The sequence below is a fragment of the Gambusia affinis genome, linkage group LG08 (genome assembly GCF_019740435.1).
Source record: "Gambusia affinis linkage group LG08, SWU_Gaff_1.0, whole genome shotgun sequence".
NCBI lineage: Eukaryota > Metazoa > Chordata > Actinopteri > Cyprinodontiformes > Poeciliidae > Gambusia > Gambusia affinis.
The window spans coordinates 18,565,954-18,586,009 of record NC_057875.1 but is presented as its reverse complement, the minus strand read 5'-3'; the positions used below and the strand labels follow the sequence as shown (position 1 = coordinate 18,586,009).

At 38.9% G+C, this 20,056-nt stretch overlaps 2 protein-coding genes across 2 annotated transcripts in view; both read right to left on the bottom strand.

The window, feature by feature from the left end:
* Positions 1-1,669: 1,669 nt before the first annotated feature.
* On the bottom strand, positions 1,670-4,216 carry gins3 (GINS complex subunit 3). The gene is made up of 3 exons (XM_044125020.1): positions 3,916-4,216; positions 2,896-3,129; positions 1,670-2,108 (listed from the first exon to the last, which is right to left on the bottom strand). The coding sequence occupies exons 1-3, from the start codon at positions 4,084-4,086 to the stop codon at positions 1,878-1,880; spliced, it is 636 nt and encodes a 211-aa protein (XP_043980955.1). The 5' UTR covers positions 4,087-4,216; the 3' UTR covers positions 1,670-1,877.
* Positions 4,217-6,600: 2,384 nt separating this feature from the next.
* Positions 6,601-20,056, bottom strand: part of znrf1 (zinc and ring finger 1) — a 50,773-nt gene continuing 37,317 nt past the window's right edge. Inside the window, exons 3-5 of the mRNA XM_044123623.1 lie at positions 13,738-13,843; positions 11,841-11,932; positions 6,601-10,036 (exon numbers count right to left, since the gene is read on the bottom strand). Of these exons, the coding sequence (XP_043979558.1) occupies positions 11,875-11,932; positions 13,738-13,843 (164 nt within the window). The 3' untranslated portion in view covers positions 6,601-10,036; positions 11,841-11,874. The remainder of the gene's footprint in view (positions 10,037-11,840; positions 11,933-13,737; positions 13,844-20,056) is intronic.

Sequence of the window (20,056 nt, the reverse complement as noted above, 5' to 3'; positions counted from 1 at the left end):
GGAAAACAAAAGAAGTACAGTGAGGATTGTAACCAAACACTAATGTACTTGCAGTTTTGTTGAACGTGCCCTGCAAATGCATTCAGAATGAAATATTTTCTCAATAACTCGGACATTGTGTTGTGTTTGTGTGTAACCCAGTGACACATTTTAGCAGCATTTGGTGCCTGGCAGGTGGTCATTTCTGACTCCCCACAACAGTTGGTGATTTAGAAGGGACCTCAATCTGCACACTGTGAACAGACTCTACTGTATTCATTAAATGGAGCTGCTTCCTGGGTTAAAAAAAATCACAAAATACAAAAATATGCACATTAATTACTTCTTTCATACGGTTTAGAAGTAGATGCATGCTGAAATCATTCACAAGAGTTAAAAAAAAAAACCATCAGCTACCATCAATAATGTGTGTTATTCTTTGTTTATGTGTGGATTACCTAACTAATTCTAAGGTGTTGTTTTTTTAAAAAAAAAAGGTTTTTCACAATGTATTACACTAAACATTTAAGTACCGTAAGTGATACATAATCTTAGAGCCTTTTTAAAAACATTAAATGTGGAAGAAATTCTCATTTTTATTTCTAAACATGCACGTTTCATGATTTTAGTTCTTGGTCAAGTAAAATGTTTCTTCATATAATTTCTACTTTAGAATGCTGGGATTTATGCCCCAGGTTTGGACTTGGGTAATCCAGAGGGATTTCCAGAAGGGTTCAAATGTGCAGATTTTAGTACAGGTCCAAAATCAATGTTGTAATATTCAAACTGCTTTGTAATCACAGTACTTCTTAAAGCTGGAAATTTACAGATTGCCAAATCATGTCTGGAATATCGGAAAAAGTGTCTCATGAAAGACATTTTGCCCCACCTTTGAATTATCCATGCAGAGAAATGAAAAATAAATAAATAAATAAATAAATTCCTTAGATGAGAAGCAGCCCCAGAAATTGATGAATCAGGATGCGTCTCGGGTGCAATCTTTAAAGTCAGATAGCAGGTCATCTGGGAACTGATGGCGAGGAAATTTAAGAGGAAATTACCTCTTAAATGGAGGACAAAGCCTGTGAATTGAAGTCGGAGACGACCTGTCAGAGCGATCCGAGGTTATATATTATCAGCCGGTGACACATTATCCACACTGGAGATTACACACACAGCCTGGAACTCATTATCTCATAAGGATATTGACCAAAAGTCGTGCGTTCTCAAATCCGTTTGCTGCCGAAGTTGAACAAGCATTGATGGCAAAACAGTCAGCGCACTTTCTTACAGCTTACCTTGCCTGAATTTAATCACAATTGTCAGAGCTGGATAAAAAAAAACTCCAAGCAAAATTTGATTTGGGATCTCCTTCATCACACTAGACAAGTGGAAAACTTTAGGATCGACACCAGCTGTTTTTTGTCTTTCTTTTTTTTTTTTCTTTAACAGCTTCTGATGGGAATCACTGCTGTGGAGAAAAACATCTGGACTAATATCGTTAGCCTATCGGAATTGCAATGCAGCAGAAGCAGCAAATGCTGGTTAAAGAAGATCCATGACTGATTTAGTTAGTCTCACCTTTACCGTTTCTTCTACAATGGGATGTGCTTTATTCCCTATTGGTTTGATCACTAAGTTTTGATTAAGTTTAGGGCAAATCAAGAAGGGCTTCAATGTAAAGAAAAAATTAAAACTGTAAAACCTTTACTTCTCATACATAAAAACAATTTTTATACACTAAAAATCTTGCTGATCAATTATCAATTAAACATGTCTACATTTCAGCCAGGGTTCTTGTCCCTCTAGTCTCTTTGGGTCAGGTCTGGAGGAGGACGTTGTCATCCTGAATAAATCTGCTCCTGACAGTCTGTTGACCCGATACGAGCGGGCCGAGTTCAGGACTGAACGTCGACGAGCTTCCTCTTGCGGTAGTTCAGAACCAGGCTGGAGGCAGTGAGCTGTGCGGCCTGGCCCTTCTCCCAGCCCTGGAAGCCGTTCAGGCCGTTCTGACCGGACCTGAACAGAACCTTCTCCAAGCAGTCCAGTCGCCCCACCAGCGCAGACGTGTCTTCATTGTAGGCATTCTGGGAGGAGTCCATTGTTCGCCTAAAGCGGCCGATGAACGTCTGGAGGGACGACAGAGTAAGAAAGTCACAATCGCAGTTTGCAGTTTATAAATTTTAATATGAGTAATGATTCCTCTTTTTTTTTTTTTAAGTCGGTCCCATTTGCAATTTTTTCTTCTGCAGGCAAAACTGTTTAAAACTGTTAGAAGCAAAGTGGAAAAGGGCGATGGTGCCTCTCAAAATAAATTTATTGACTTGCTGCACCCTCTAGTGGTGATAGAGGTCAATAACAATGCCTTGACTTCTGATGTTTAGTAAAAAGGAAATGGAGCAGAAAAAACCATCTTGGTTGCCAAAACCTCTGCCGGCTGGACCATTTAAATGACGGTTTTATTTCAAACACAGGCAAGAGGAAACTTCCAGGTTGTTTACTATTACACCTTTCAAATTCTGATCTAAATTTCTCATTTACAGGTTAAATTAAAAGACATTAAAGACAACTCGCTCATGCACTGAAAAGGTAAGAAAATGCCACTTGTTGGTGGCAGTTAATAAAATATGCTGCTGTGGATGCTTGGTAAATTGTAAATTAATGAAGAAACTAATTGATTTCTGTCCTCATCAGAAGTGAGCAAGTTTGTCTCCTCACCTAAAGGTCAGGAGACCTAATAACACACAGTTATCAACCTGCAAAGACGTCCCACCTCCTCTAAGATGAACATAAATCACAGCAAATGACATCTAATCTGTGTCTGACTGACAGCGTTTATTGTTGTCCACTGGGGATTATTTTCAGAAACGGACTCGTGCTGGTAACTACTATACTTCCCCCCCGAGTCTCTCGTACCTGTAACAACGTCTTTGCGATGTCTGGATTTTCTGGACTGTCAAAATGCAGCATCTGGGAGCCCAAGCCGTAGTAGTAGGGACCCATCTTATGCAAGTCCACCACGTTGGGGTCCGCTGTGAACACGGTCCTCCAGCCCTCTTTGTAGATTTTAGGAAGCTCCACAGACAACACCTTCCTCTTCTTCTCATATAGACCCTTACAGAGCCACAGAGGAAGCTCCATCTTTGTGCCCTGAAAGGAAAGAAAGAGTGCTTAGTAAACAAGCTGTTGGCACCAACAGTTTGCTCTCCAAACTGTTGGTGCCGGTGTGTTCAGGAAGGCAAATGAGCCAAATGCAAATACCTTAAAACTTATTTTTAACTCTTCATGATATTCAATCATTCATTTTAAATATGTAGTTAATTCTGTGCTTTGTTACATGTAAATTTAAGTCTTTCTCTGTGCTTAACATGCAAGAGACAGGGTTTGAACTGGTCAGTTTTTGAGTCCATCACAAAGATATGTACAAGTAATGACTAAGAGCAGCTCAGTCACTAATTTTCCTAATATTCATTTTTTGGATTGTGGGAGAATCCAGCGCACAGACCCACACTTGTACAATAAAGAAAACATGAAATGCCACACAGAAAACCCCAGACCATTATTTGAAGCTACGACCTTCTAACAACAAGGTTATAGAGTCATATATAAAAATTGTGTAATTTGAATAATTCGGATAATTCTTTAACAAGTGACTAACTTCCCAAATAAGTTGCGTTTTGATTAAAAGTTAGCCAAAGAAGATTAGATTTGCGCCGACGTTACAAGGGAGTAGTATTTATTCTTGAACTCCGAAAAAGTAATTTTTAAAACAGCAATGATTAGTTAAAACGAATTGATATCGGCGAGATGTTCGGTTGAAGTCCATATTATTTATGCCTCAGTAACTTTAAAGTACATAAGACAGTAAAGACAGTGATTTAGAGATAAACGCTGTGCCATAGGTGATTGTAATTTATTGCAGCAAACTCAACCAACCTCTGGGATGTCCTGCGAATCACTAGACTTCTCCAGAAATCCAAGTCGGGGGAAAACGCACTCCGTCCTTACAGGCAGCCTCTCTTGCGAGAGCAAAATGTCGTCGAGAGACAAAAAATTGTCCTCCATCCCCACACCGGGAGGTACGGGAAAATAAGATGGTGTGTCCATGTGAGTAAATGTAAGACCAAAGTTAGACAAGTAACGGAATAAAAGCAATGAAATTCTCCCGTCTTACAGCGCTTCCACCACACTTCCTGGTTTTTGGCGCCGGAACAAAGGAACCAATCACAACGCTGCAAACAAGAACAACAAACAGACGGTGCGTTCTAGTTACCTCGGAAGTTTGAAATCTGTTTCTGAAAATATATCACACACATCTTCATCTTGGAAGTTGGAAATAGGTACTAATAGTTATACCAAGCTATTGAATATTGACAGAGCAAGAGTACTATATCGAAAGTGTTATTCTGTGTAATTTACGTATTGTAAAGGAGAATGTTCACAAATGTCTTACGCAGTACCTTTATGAGTTGGATTCATAGATGGAAGCTAACACTGGTTTAAATCCAAATATTACTGCTTCTCAACAAAATAATGGTTTTTCACTGGGATTTCTGACAGCTTACATAAAAGACTGTGATACACATTTTAAGCATAATTTGTGGACATTTTTATTCTAGAATTCAAATTCATGAAATAAATAAAAATTCACTGATAATGGCATTTGCAACACATCATATTGCAAATACAACTGATTTTCCAACTTGCAACTAGAAAGCTGTTAAATTGGGGCAATGTAATTCCCACATCAGACTAACTATACCTAAATAAATTGAACAAAACGTGAGAGATTTGATGAGATATACATTAAATCTGTATATTTAAGGTATACAGAACATGCGGTTGGACTTGGACTTTGATGTTGAGGGGAGATTTCTCACTTTCCAAGTCAAAAATTTGATGCTGTCTTGGATTTTTCCAACTTTGAATCAAGGAAATGCAAATAGATCAAATACGTTGGATGTAAAGTCATTCTTAGATATGGAAAACACCTATCTACTGAACTGAGCTGTGAACTTATACAGTATAATGACAAATTGACTTCTGTGATATGCTATTAGCATTTTCTATATTGCAAATTATTTGAATAAAATATAATGTTATTGAAAACAAATAACATATTATATAAGGGCAATTTTCATCAGTTACTTAATCAACAGAATCAAAATACCAAAATAAAATCATGTGTAATAATATTTTTGACCATTGGAGGCCAGAATATCACCATAAATAAAAATAGGGTCACCTTATAACCAGTTGGAACTGTTAAGCTGTAACTAATATGTGAACTGTAATTATATTAGAGGCATATAAAGAAGGAACAACAATAAGTAGCTAAAAGTTAGACAATAAATTCAACCTTGAATTTCCATCCAATTAAAATGCAGCAGTTGTCTCAGTGCCCTCACCTTCTCTCTGTCACTTCTCATAACATTCATCAGCTGATAAATGAGGAATGACAGCAAGTCCAGACTGTAATATTGTATTTTCCCCTTTGTCAGGGTAAAATTAGTTCACAAATCTTGACGACAGCAAAAACAGTTCAGTAATTTTTCTTATTTTGACATTGCTGATTCTCAGACACATCCTTCAGACTCCATATTAAGGTCATCGGACACGTGGGCCAACTTCCACCTCAACAAAGTGTTTCTTCATGACTCAAGAACCTAAACAGCTCATAAATTATAAGGATTCAAATGACAGGAGGCCAGAATTAATAACTGGGTTGCCGGCTCAAAGCTGTCTGTCTCAGTCGTGTCCTTGGGCAATACACTTCCCCCGCCTTGCCTGCTGGTAGTGGTCAGAGAGCCTTCTAGTGACAGTGAATGACAGCCTCGCATCTGTCAGCCTGCCCCAGGGCAGCTGCAGCTTACCACTGTCGGTGTGTGAATGTGTGCATGAATAGGTGAATGACTGAATGTAGTGTGGAGTCCTCTGGACTATGTAAAGCACTATGCTGTTGTATCACCATTTACCATGAGGGCAAAGCTATTTTGCTGCTGCAAAACGGCTTTCTGCTCGTCTCTACCAAGGTCCTTGTAAGCAAGGAATGAGCTGTAACAGCATCATGACTACAACTGCTTTAATATTAAATGAGGAATAATACGGAACGAAAGCTCCAGTGGGACTGAGCGCTTTGTGCCAGAAGCGAGTTGATAACGCTTTCAAACTCCATTAAAGCTGCATCAGATGCTGTCACACACCGCCTGTGAGAAGTGGCTGTTTAACAGGACATGAAACTGAATTCATACTGTAGTTTTTTTTGTTTTTTTGTTTGTTTGTTTTATTTTTATGTGACACTCTCCCAATATCAACCAGCAGTAGGAAGCCTTGTGATGGACAGCAAGGAAGTGGTCTCGCTGTGTAAGATCCACATGCGACTTGAGTGGAGTCGCACGTGGATGCGCATGTGAAGTTTTCTCAACGGATATTAATTTGAAGCATCACGATAGATTTGTAGCTCTTAAAAGCCTATTTTTTGTGGTATATTTTTCTTAAAAAAAAAAAAAAAAAAATCAGATTAAGGACAGATTTTTATTGTGTTAAACAATGAGCCTGATATTTCAGACAAACTCCACATATCCATATCTTTTCTAAACACCTCTTTCTGTTGGACTAAAATGTGATTTTGTTTTTCTCTTGCTGATTTTTTTTAGCTCAGAAACACTTACATCTGAGCACTTTGGAGGCTTTCTAAAGTAGTGCAACTTCGCTCTAAGCAAAAAAGCAAACTATTAATACACTTTTTCGGAGAAGTGGGCTTTCTAGGAAATGTAGTTGAAGATTGAAATAAGATAAACATGTGTTACCTCACATTCAGATCTTAGAAATAACTCTTCATCTGTGATGCCTCCACTCTGCAAGTTTCCTTCAGTGACTTAAAATGATTTTATTTCCCACTAAAACTCGCATTCATCTTCCTGTAAAAGACACATTTGAAATAGCAGGGGGAAAAAAACAGTGGAAAATCCTTTTTTCATCTAGCACAATTTATTCCACCATTTGTTTACAGTAGCATTGTAAATGCAGTTTGTACGTTGATTCGTAGTAGTCTTCACACATCAGCTCTTGGCATTCTGAAGAGTGAGTAACACCTCACATGATTGGAATATTAAACAAATGTTGTTAAATATGAACAAATGAATAAATAAGCCCCGTTCAGTGGCTGCACAGTGGAACAACAAGAGTCCTTTTGAGGGTCCGAGTGCCTCGCATCTCCAGTCGCAGACAGATACATCTGTTTCCAGCAGAAACAATGTGGGGGAGCTGACTGTAGCAGAGACCAAGAGGCCCCCTTTTGGTTTGCAAACACACATGCACAAACAGTCATGGAGGGATTACGAGCCAACAGAGCAACCAGAGAACAGAACAAGGAAAAGAGGACTGAGAAAGTCACACGGATCATTTTGAAGAATCCAAATGCAGTTGCGTTATGCGTCCTAATTTTTGTTTATTAATTTTAAAAAATTTCTAAAGGTTTTTGCAGAATCTTTTCGCAGCCATTTTTGCTTTGAGTGACTCTCTAGTTTTCTTAAGCGCCTTTATTGTTTATTTTTACTCTCCCTTGTTAGAGGAGGGAACATATATTTGCAGATTTAGTTATCTTATACTCAACCGTTTCCGATATAAAAAGATGCCATTGCCCTGCGACTTTTTGTACCAATCAGGGATATATAAATACTTATCTGCTTTTAGGTTATTCGGGTAAAACTCGTACTTTCTCATTTTAAAAGAAAAGTTCTCAAATATAGAAACAACAGAGGGTCAAGTTTGAAGCAGACAATGTCACAAGCCGACAGCAATTGGATGTAGTGACCACAGTCAGATTTGACCTTTTCGTGAGATGTCTTTTCCAAATACCTCGAAGACATTCTTGAGATCAATGTTTCCTTGTCCCTCTAGTTTTATGGTGAAATACCCTGTCTCAATTCCTGTGACTTTGGTAATGTTAGAATTTTAGAAAAGCCTTTTTAAAAGATAAGTCATAATTAAATCACGATCAATCCCAAACAAAGAAATAGTCTTCAGTTTCACAAGAAATACTGTGATATTTTAATAATAATATGCTATTTCATGTTATTATGAAATAGCATAATAATATGCTATTATTATTATCCAACTATGCTGCCGCACTGTTGTACATTTTTATTTGACTCTTATGGGCGTTGTTCTACTTTTGCTGTTTTTATCAGTTTTTATTCTAAATTTCTAGGTTTGGTAGATGACCTGAGGTGTCGGCAAATTTTATGAAATTCTTAAAGGACATGTTAACAAATGCATTGGTTGTTAATTTTTATGGGTGTATAATAAAATATTTATTTCAAATGAAAAGGAAAAAAAAATGTCATAAAAGAAAAACATAAAACTCATTTATTGCATCTGTGTTAAACAGATTAAGTGTTGACAGACATTTCAAGTGTTTGTTTGTTGGTTCTTTTGATGGTTATGACCTTTCCTAAGCAAGAACATTACATAACACCAATAAAAAAAAAAGGCTGCAGTTTCCTGTTGCTTGGACAGATTTTACAACACCTGCAGTGATATGCTTGGATACAGCACTCTGTGACCAGCATGCTTCTTTCACAATTACTGTCTATGCTTTACTCTCCATGTGGAGGTATCAGTGACTGGCTGCTGGACAAATAATAAATCAGTTTCTCTTTTTGAATTGTAAGTGGGCCTCCAAATGAAAAAAACAAAAAACTATCCGTTTGTCTGTGGCTATTTGGGTCTTCTGGTTCTGTACCTGGCTGGGTCCACTCAGTAATCCTTCCATGCAAACAGTCATATGAATGGACACAGTCTCGCACTCGCGCTCATTCCAGACTCTCTCTTTAAGAAATGACTAATTTTTTACATGAAAAATCTGGCAGATCTGATAGAGAAAACTGAGAGAGGTTACAAGTGAAATTTACAATATGTCATGTTGCTTCTCCGCAGCTGTAAACATTAGCAACGTAAAGGGAGGACTGCCAGTTGCACACACAGGGAACATCTAGACTGTAAACATTTCAATACAGAGACACACACAGCGCTGTCCCAGTCAGCCCTCTACAACGACCTTTCACACACACATGGCTTCAGTAACCTGTCACAATCCAAGGACACGCAGACGCGCGCACACACATGCGCACACACACACGCCAGCACACCCACCTCTACCGGTGAAGCCTGACACTGAAGCATCCCAACCATACACACACACACGCACACGCGCACACACACACCCACACACACACACGCTTTAAGGGCGTAAACTACATTGCTTCCGGCTCCCTCCTCCCTCCCAGTCTGGACTGAGCAGATACTGAGCATGTGCAGACTGTTCCCCTCTTCTCCACCCCACCACACCCATCTTCAGACCAAGCGAACGCACCGGACAAGCTGACGTGCCACTTCATCTCTCTTCCTGCTCAGATGTGCACTGACCTAATCTGAAAAGCATTTTATGTACTTTCTGATGTTGTTAATCTGGTGCGGAAGGTACGCAGAACTGAGGGTCATGAAAGAGGAGCGCACTGTGAGGCAATCTTTTATGAGACATCACCACCAAGCTGGAGTCCTGTTTGTGTGAGATGAGAGGCGCACTGAATAATGTACAGGTCTGTTTGCAGTTTTCTGCCTCTCCCTCTCCTTCATCCTCATGTGGTTCCTTTTCCTCTTCCACCCACCCTGCCCCGCTTCCGCCCCCCACTCCCCACCCAGTTAAGGCCATGGGAGGACTGGACGCAAGTTACAGACAGGCCTGGATCCAGAGACGAGATGGGAGGCCCGTTAAGACCATGCTTTGATTTGGAGGGGTTTCTGAAGGGAGGCGGGAGAGGGTCCAAGTTGTATGCAGTATCATCAGCAGGTTTCGAAATAAAAAGCTTAACAGAGACCCTTTAATGCGTGATGGTTGGAAAGTCACATTTTCTTTTTGGTTTAGTTTACAAGGAACAGTTGTCTGATAGGACTATGGTTTCCGTCACGGCGAGTATGCGATGATCACTTTGATTGTTTCATCAGATTTGGTAGCGTCTGTGTCCAGATGTCCATGGCAGGAACCTAATATGTCCTGAAGACAAAGAGGAGACAGACAGGAAAGACTGATGTTCTCAGAAATTAGAAACTAATATCAGAAGTCAAAAGCTGTCAACTGTTACATTTTCAAATCGTTTTAGACGATAAAGAAATTAGAGTTTATCAGATCTTTTCTGACAGATACTGATTTCAGATTTTCTTCTATGGTGAAGTGTTGGCCCATTCTTCTTGGTAAACTTATTTTAAACAAGGATTTCATAGACTTAAAGGCCTATGTACAGTGACCGTCCTAATCTGAGTTAAGTCTGGACTTTGAAAAGGCCTGTCATGTCACATAACAAAACTGTTCTTACGTTTAAGATCACAAGCTAATGGCCGGACGTCTTGCTTGAGGATTTTCAGGTAGAAAGCGGGATCCAAGGTTATATCATTACGGAAAATCATAAAACATTGTATATATCAAAAATAGCTTAAAAAACCTATACATTGCAAATTGATACCTTAAAATTGGTCTCTGTCTCTTTAAGAAGCTTCTGTTCTTTCCAAATTGCTGCCATGGAACATTCAATCAGTCCTCAAACATGTAAGAGACAATTAAGGCAATACTCCATGTATATTTTGGATGAATGAATAACATTATAACATGATGTAAAGCTCAAAAATGGCAACCTTACATGATACTCCCATTAAGATAAAATTGCATAAAGTGTTATTTAATTACCCCAGCAACTTTGTTTTGCTTGTTTGTGAATTCTTTATTTAAGTTTCATCCTGCCTCAGATTTTTCAGTATATGACAAATCAATGAGCAAAGCTGATTACTTGAACATTAGTAGATTTTGATATCATGCCAACTAATTAATGCATCGCATCATACGACAGACGAGCCCTGTTTTAAGTAGCCTGGCCATTGCCTTCCTCTGCAACTCCGCTCGATTCTCATTTCCCTTCAGTGGAATTTCTCCCATTGAACTAGATTTCTCTGGTTGAATTTCAACCAGGCAAATCAGTGAACTGAAAGAGGAGTTGCGAACGACGAGTTTCTATAGTGTTTTAGAGTTGTAGAGGAGGTGAACAAAGGAATTCAGTCCATGTTGCCAAATATTGAATTAACATTAACATCCATCTCATTTGAGTTCTCTCTTCCTAGTGGAGGATGGTTGCTTATAGGGCAGACAATTTCCAGTAAGCTTCAAAGCATTGAACTGGCGCATTACATACATCAGGGGGCAAATGTTAGCAATTGGGTAAAATTATACATTTCAACAGAGTCCACAGAGGGAGAGAGCAATTGTTTCTCAATAGCAGACCTTCTTTTCAAGCGAAGCGTAGAGCATGCGGCTGATTTTCACCAGACTGTGTTTTAAGGGGAAACCCACAGTTTTTCAATTAAAGCTATTAAACATTTCCATCATGCTATTCCTGCAACTTCAATTACTGTAATGAGATGCCAGAAACACTGGGATTTTTAAGAGTTGTCATGCCCTCCCATACATGTTGCTGAGAGCTGCCAGTAGTTTTTCCTCTTAATTTACAAAATAGTCAGCCATGTCAGTGGAGAGACTGAGGAAAATCTGTCAGAAGTGAAACATTGGCAGTAAACTCTAAGGATTACCTAGCCTGCTGTTTCTTGATAGTTTTGGATTGACTCACTTACACATTTCTGGATACAAACTGACCTGTTTTGGAAAGCACAGATTTCGCATAAATAAACGGCACTGAACTGAATGAACTGCCAACTTTAGGGTTAGTGCTAAAGAACCATAATTAAAGGAATCTTGTGCTGCATATTAGAGTTTATGCACTTTCTTCAGCGGGTGATCACGCTGTGATTCTCACCTTGAAGAGTACTCAGAGTGGGCCAGGTGGTCGGTCAGTCAGAGGGGTGTTCAGGGCAGGACCGATTGATCTCAAACCATGAGTCTATACAGCTGCAGAAGCACAAAGACACATAGATATAAAGTAGTTGAATCGGATATAGAAATCAGAAAACACATCTACATTGGCTTCTTCATACAGATAATGATGAACTTACACATCTGAATAAGAAACAAGCTGAGATATGTTATGCAATACACATTTAACTCAATGTTATGGAAAGCTGTTGCTAAAGTTTCATGCAGCCCTGTTGGAAAATCTCCAAATACTCCCACACAGGAAGCTCATAGAAGCATGAAACTTATAAATGAACCTCACGGGACGACACTAGAAGAGACCTCTTCAGACCTGCTTTGAATTTATAAAATCTTTCTCCCTGTGTTCTTAGAAAACATTTGACAGGAACCACATTTTTAGGGGGTGTCGTGTCAAGTTTATTTCATAAACAGCTTGAGAACTAAAATCTGAGCCTTCAAAGATCCGAGAGTAAAAAGAAAAATCCATCATGTTGGGATGACCTTTGTGGAGTAAGCGCTGTGCTGAAATGTCCTGATTACAAAATCTTAACACAAGCAGATGTTAATGATTTTATAGCAAAGTGGAGCCATTTGGGAGTCACAGATAACACTACTTTGTGGCAACTCACAAAGTAGTTGCTATCAAAGATTGTTTTTTTGTTGTTGTTGTTTTTCAGTGGATGATGGGCAGGAAATAGTACTTTCTTTAAAGTTATGTTGTCTTCAGGAACTTGAAGGATCTGTACAAAGTCCTGGTAAAATAACTACGGAATTAATCAGAGACCCTCTTGTCCCACATCATCGTCTGACCTCACAAATGTGCTTCTCCTAATGTCCTAGAAACACAGCTCTGAAGCTTGTGGAAAGCTTTTCCAGAAGACTTGACGTTGGTGAAATCCTATTAAGCACCTTGGATTAAGAATGGGATGTCATTCAAGTTCATGTTTGTGTGAAGGCAAATTAGTTTGGCAACAGAGCATATTTTACAGTTTCAGTAAAACAGTACTGAAAAAATAAATAAATTCTAAAATTTAATGTATAAAATCTAAAATTATTAATGTATGCAATAAATAAAAATGTATTAAAGTTCAAGAAATGTGTCAATAATTGCTTAAATACACAAACATGAAATTTATTGTATAAATAATTAAGGCAAACTTGAATTTTTTGTATGTTAATATTTAATACTTAGTTTCCCTTTGTGATTAATAAAATATTTTTGAATTAAATTGAATTGTTAAAACAATGCAATAGTTATTCAATATTTTCTGTGCCACAGTTCATCATAAAACAATTTAATCTGTGACTCTAGTTCATCTAGTTAGACTCCTTCAGCAGAGTTTGTCACTTCCACAGAATTTGATGGTGGTTAATTATTTCAAAATTATATAAGCTATTACATTTAATAAATTAGAAAGAATAATTTCCACATTTGATTGTTTAAATATGCTTTTCTAATTTTAAAAAAATAGTTAAATAATTTTAATAAAATAGATTGATTTATGCAATAAGTGCATTTCCAATTTTATTTAAACGATCACATAAAGTGAACATTTATTCAACTTAATTCCTTTGCATTGTGTACTTGATACCAGCTTATCTCTTTATTTAATTTTTTAATAATGTGAAACTCTTCTTATGATAGAGAGGTAGGAATGCTGCTTTATCTTTAAACAAATGATCGAATAATGTTTGCATCAAAATAAAGCAGAGCAAACAGAGCTTTAAACCTTTACACAGTGCTGTGAGGGGAGGGGATTTAATTAGAAGAAGTGCAAAATTTATATAAGAGCCAGTGATTCAAATCTGTCTGCGTGTGTGTGTATGTGTGTGTCAGTCACCTTTTGTGGTAGATGCAGAGGCACGGCAGTCTGGCTATGGTGTCCCCTTGCTGCAGCTCCTCTAGACAGATCACACACTCGCCGGCATCCCTCGCCAACACATCATCTAAGGTGGCAGACACACACAAACAGCCACCGAGCGGAAGAAGAATTAGCATTTCACCACAAACACTGATAAAGTCGGCCATCATATCAAACGCAGCAGAGAGCAGCTGGGAAAGCAGCTCGGCGCATCACAAAGATGATACCGTTGTCATTTTCTGCTTCCAGCCATAAAAAGAAAAGGGGAAAAAAATGCAACAAAGAAGCAATTTGTGATGAGCTTTGAGCCAATTTCTGTTGCTATTACTAGAAAATTTATTTCAGAATATTTTATCCCCTACCAACAGAAGATCTGCAGCTACAGAGACTTGAACTATCTGTACAGAAGGACTGTGCTTATCAAATCACACAGTTACGTATAAGACTTAACCAGTTTCCATCATCCTGGAGTATTTTAACATTTTTGCCACATCACTATCATAAACTACAACGTACAAAACAAAACACAACTGAAGTGAAGGAAAAAGGCAGGGTTTTCTAAACAAACAAACAAAAAAAATCAAACAAAAAGAGAAATCTAAAAAGTGTGGCATGTATGTTATAGAATCACAACTAATACAACTGAAATTCAATCTGGAGAGACTCAGATGGAGAAAAGAAGACCATTAGAAGAGTTTATTGACATACAGGAATTAAAGTCTTTTGGCGCTCGGGCCCGGCTGGGGATAACATTTATCGCAGCGTTAGCGATAAGCTTCGGATGAGCATTCCCGATGCCGTTAGGGACGTCATCCCCCCGGACCCGGCACTGGTGGTGGAGGTTGGAGAAGGGTGCGGGCCTCAGGACCGGGCGAATGAATGGAGGAGAAGGGGTGGTGGTGGGTTGAGCTCGGTTGGAGACTGAAGGACGCCATGGATGAAGGTCCTTATCAGCTGGGACTTGATCGATGATTGGATGTGACGTAGCTTGCTCCGGCGTTGATAGGTCGACGGTCGTGGGCAGGTCGCTTCACTTAACGAGTCCCGGTGGAGATAGAAGAGTCTTCCAGTTTGAATTTACGCCTAGGCTTCATGTCTTTTGTGGCTCCTTTCTGTCATGCAATGATGTAGTTTTTGTTCATTTCCAGAGGCAAAATATAGCAATGTTTTCTAAAGTATTATAATGTTTTTTTAAAGTGTAGTGAGAATTCAGGAATTAACACTGACCTTATTGAATTATCTGGCAATGATAAGATATTTTGTGGTCAAAATCTTAAGTCTATCTATAATCCAAACCTCTTTTTTTCTCAGGCTACACCAAGATGGGAATAAATGTCTCTAATCTCTGTTTAGGCTGAAGTGTGGAGGAAGCAAGTGGAAAATGTTTTCAAACCAGCTTTTGCTGCAACTTAAACATCATGTATGCAGAAAGAAAAGATTTCTAGTTAATAAATTAGTTACAATATAACCAGCCTTCCAACCCACACTAAATATTAGATTTTTTTAAATTACCTCTAGTGATGAAGAGTAGCAAATCAGATCAAGATTTTATTAACTTAATCTGGACGAGCATCCATTTCCAATACGACCAGGTCAAACAAGCATCCACATATATTCAGAATTTGGTGACAAATTATCCTAACACGCATACTTTGGGAATCTGGAAACCAGCTGGAAGACACATGCAAACTCCAAGCAGAAAATCCCCAATCCCAGATTTAAAACCCTCTTGTTGCAAGGCGACGGTACCAACAACTGCTCAGCTGTGCAGCGCCAGTCGAGGCGGCCAGATTTAGAGAATTTAGATTAGGACGGCCAGTGTGCAATGAAGTCTCTCTTTAAGTAAAAGGACAAGTAACTAAATTGATGTTTTAATAACAGTAAAATAAATCACCTGGAATCACTTTTCAATTGATCCACAGCTTGGAATAAAACAGATTCAGCTTGTTCGCTGACTCGGTAATTTAAGACAATCCAGCTCAAGTATCTGTACAGATGAAATGGGTTTACATTGCTCTCGACACTGAATTTCAGCCAGGGCATGTTTGTTATTGTTCATGTGCTTGTTATTGTCTATTTGATGATGGGAGTGCAGCGACTGCTTGGTGGAAATGAATTTCCCCTTTGTGACAATAATGTCTAAATTCTAAAATTAGGATTAGTGTGGAAAATTCATGACACAGCCAGAATTTCCACATTCTTTGCTCTGGTAATCTATAGTTCTTATAGCCTTCTGAATGTCTTTCCAAAACTTTCTGTGGGCTTCAGCTTCTGGATTCACTTACCCGGCATCCAGAAGAAAAGCTTATCTTGAGGTAGAAGGGAGGATTCATAATATTAACCTGCCGCTGGCAAAGCTGCAAAAATAACACAATCCGGTCATGTAGCGCAGAGCCCCGTAAGATGTTTTCCAACATCTCATTAAAAGGTGAGGCTGCCTGAGCACAGAGTGTGGCCTGACCCAGTAAAGGTATGCCGAGACTAATAAAGTGCTCACAGAGTGTGAAATTCTACAGAATAAGTTGCTCATAAATTAAATTCTCTGCTTGCTTTAAAACAAAACGCTACATCAAATGAGTCGTCCTCGATCCTGAATATCCCCACCTGACCGAGGCCAGGAAAATCTCCACGGCTCTGCGGAGGATCAATACGCCATTCACTGAAGGTGCAAAATGACGGATCGTGTGCAATTATACAAAGCAAGAAAACAGATGTAACTAGGGACACATGTATCATACATATTCCTCCACGTTTGTTAAAGTTGTGTAAAAATCCTAAACAATCTCAAATTGATGATTACATAAAAGATAGCTTGACTAACGTAATAATATTAATTGTAAAAAGAGCAAAGGAGCAGAGAAAACAAGTAAAATACCTAGTACTTAATAGAAATTAGAATTTTGGTTGGATGAGCTGTTCAGGTTGAAGCTCTTCGTTAATAATTTCCACTGAATAATAAACACTTCATTAAACAAATGGAAAAAAAACTAACATTAGAAGGGTGGTGGAATCTGGCAAATTTGGTAGCTTTGTTTCCAGATTCTGTTCATGTGTGGGCTCTCTCTGGGTACTCTGGCTTCCTCCCACAGTCCAGACACATGACTGGCCAATTAATTGGTCTCTCTAAGTTATCCTCAGCGATGAGTGAGTGTGTGCATGGTTGTTTCTTCTGTGTTACCCGATGATGGACTGGCAACCTGTCCAGAGTGTACCCCTATTAAAAACTAACAGAGTCTGTGGAGAGAGATAAACATTAGGGTGATGGCAACAAGGTCATCCAACCTCAGAGACTTTGAGCTTACCACCAAACATAAATTGTCAAAATGTTAACACTGAGCAGAAAGGGGGACATTCCACTTTTTAAATTTAGAGAACCGCGGGTCCATCTGCTTTGGCAATGAACTGCTTCTGTACACATAGAAGATCATGTCCTGGTTAAAGAAACAGAACCAAATTATTTGATTCATTTGCATAAAGCAAAGATGAGGCCGAGGTTCCCTAAGCCAAGCAATTCTGTACAACAGCAGTGATGCTGTGTCATCTGTTCAGAACCTTGCCGAGTAGAACCATATGTTTAAAGAGATCATGATTGAGACATTAAAACAGTCACATCATTTCCAGAAAACCCTTAATCCATACCCGTTCGCTACTGATGAGATCTCAGGCAAAGTGAATGGAGAAATATGTGTTTGACATTAGATTAAACCTGGTCCATCTTCTGTCTCGTTTGATCAGAATTGGATGAAACGGGATCTGAGGGCTCTTTTTCTGAGTCTCCAACTCATTAGTTCTCTCCTCACCCACCTGCCTCCCTCTTGACTTTCAGCTGTCTCTCCTGCCTGCCAGCAGACGTTTGGCATCAAGCAACTTCACATCAATAATGACTTAGAGCGGTTGCTCTTTGCTTTCCTGAATCACAGCACTAAATTCCTTCTTTTCCTGTCCGTCTTTGTCCTCCAGTGGCCCAAGCTGCAGGAGGCAAACTGCATGTGCCTCACCTGACTCTTCCTCCCGCTTTCTCTCTGGTTTCGCTCCACACTGGTCCTCCTGACTTAAATGCCTTTGCCCCCCTCACTCACGCCACTCACGCAAGTGCTCAAGGTGCTATATTTAACAGGGCACATTAAAAATATCATTACTGAAAGCCGAAGCCCAGATAAGATCCTGAAGTGACCTCACGTGGATTTTGTGCTACACTTGATCCTCACCTGCACTCTGCAGGCATGTAGAGAAAAAATATTAAAAGAAAAATACAGAGAAATTACATTTGTTTTGAGTTACTGTAGACAAACATTTAAAATGAGTAGATATGTTTTTGATACATATTTCAGAAATCCTCAACACCATTCCAGTTACATCTTGCACATACATTCTGTAAGTAAACATAACTCTCAAGTGCTTTTATATTTTGTCACATTTTAACCTTAAATGTAGATATTTATTTTGGTGGGATCTAATATAATAAAACAACTCACAACAGCAGGAATTGCAAAAAGGTGCCATTTCAATTTCTGATTTAAAATCTTAAAAGTGTATCATAGATATGAACTCACTTCCCTAAATAAAATCTGACTAAATCCAGTTGTTCTGTAAAGGCCTTTTTGATTTGTTAGAAAACATTAGGAAAGGAACCGTTTTTGTTCCTTGATCATAAAGACCCAGGAGCAAAATGGGCAAGTCAGGAAGAATGGTACAGAGAAGTTTAAAGCAGAATTAGATTATAAATATCTCAAGCTTCGGACATCTTGCAGAGCTCAGTTCAACCATCTGGAAATGAAAAGAGTGTAGCACAAGAGCAAACCTGGCAAGACATGGCTGTCCGAGCAGAGAGAGTGTAAATCAGAGAAGCAGCCAAGAGGACAATGGTAAAGCTGGAGGAGTTGCAGAGACTCACACCTCAGGAGGGAGAATCTGCCAACAGAAAACTATTAGTTATGCACTCCACAAATCTGGCCTGTCTGGAAGAAGAAAGCCATTCTTGAAATAAAGCCACAAGAGGAGCCGTTTGTAGTTTGAGATAAGCCATGTGGCGGTTACAGGAAGAAGGAAAGCTGGTCAGATGATACAAAAATGTAATATTTTGAACCTGCATGCTAACCCGGTCAGGAAAGCTAACAATGAAAGAAAGAATAAAAATTGCATTGGACCTTTCAGCAGGATATTGACCCGCTGCAATACAAACAGAGCTACGAAGGATACGTTTAGATTAAAGCATATTTATGTGTTGGAATGACCTAGTCAAAGACCTGACCTAAACCCAATTGAGATTTTGTGGGAAGATTTGGAAATTTATACTCACAGGGTCTCTATTCAGACTCTGACTAAACTTGACCTTGAGGAAAAGATGGGCCAGCAAAAAGACTAACAGCTCGATCGTTCCTGTGAAAAGTGTTGGGGAATTCATGGAAATGCATGTTCATTAGTTCAAAACTATAAAAGTCAACTATCATCTTTAAATATACAATCATTACCCACTACTTTCTGTTGGTCTATCGTGAATAAACACAATAAATGGCAAAATGTGACAAGGATCCCGAGGCAATGTAGCTTAGTCTTGTTGATGCAACCACTGCACTGTACTTCCAGGTCGTTGCAGGGGTAATGCCACTTTTAATGAGGCGGTTGCCAAAAACAGTTTCTGCAGACACTCACCAGCTCAAAGTTTAGGCTTGTCTGAATTGCTTCAGGTGAAACTACCAAAGACTTTGATCATACCTTCAATTTTTCCTGCATCCTGGCACAGGATAACACTTCTGAGCATAGTTCAACAGCTGCTGCTTTCATCCAATTTATAGCGATATAAATAAGAGATAGCTGAAAGTAATCGATTTGCATGAAGCGTCCTTGATCATAAAGACCCAGGAGCAAATCAGGGAGGGCTTTGCTGGGTTCATGTGTGTTCAGTGAGGGCCATTCCCAAAAGTAAGATTTTATACCTAAAAACTTGACTTTAAACAGCTAAGACTTTATTTTATTCAAAAAAATAAAATAAAATAAAATGAAAATAGCAAGCCCCCCAGCAGCCCTTCAGGACTTTGTGGAACTGGCAGTTCAGGTAATTGATGTCTGCAGATGCTGAACAATCCTATCGAGTGAATATAAACCAAAATGTAGAACAAAAGTATCAGCCATAAATCTATGAAAAGAAGAATTACAGCCGTTCTGGCTGCAAAAGGGGGTCCAGCCCAGCAGTACAGTAATATACTGGCAACTGAAATATTTTGAGTTTATCAAAGTAACCTATATGTATATATTTACTGCTGACCAACACAAGTGGGCATTTTATTATTACCTGCAA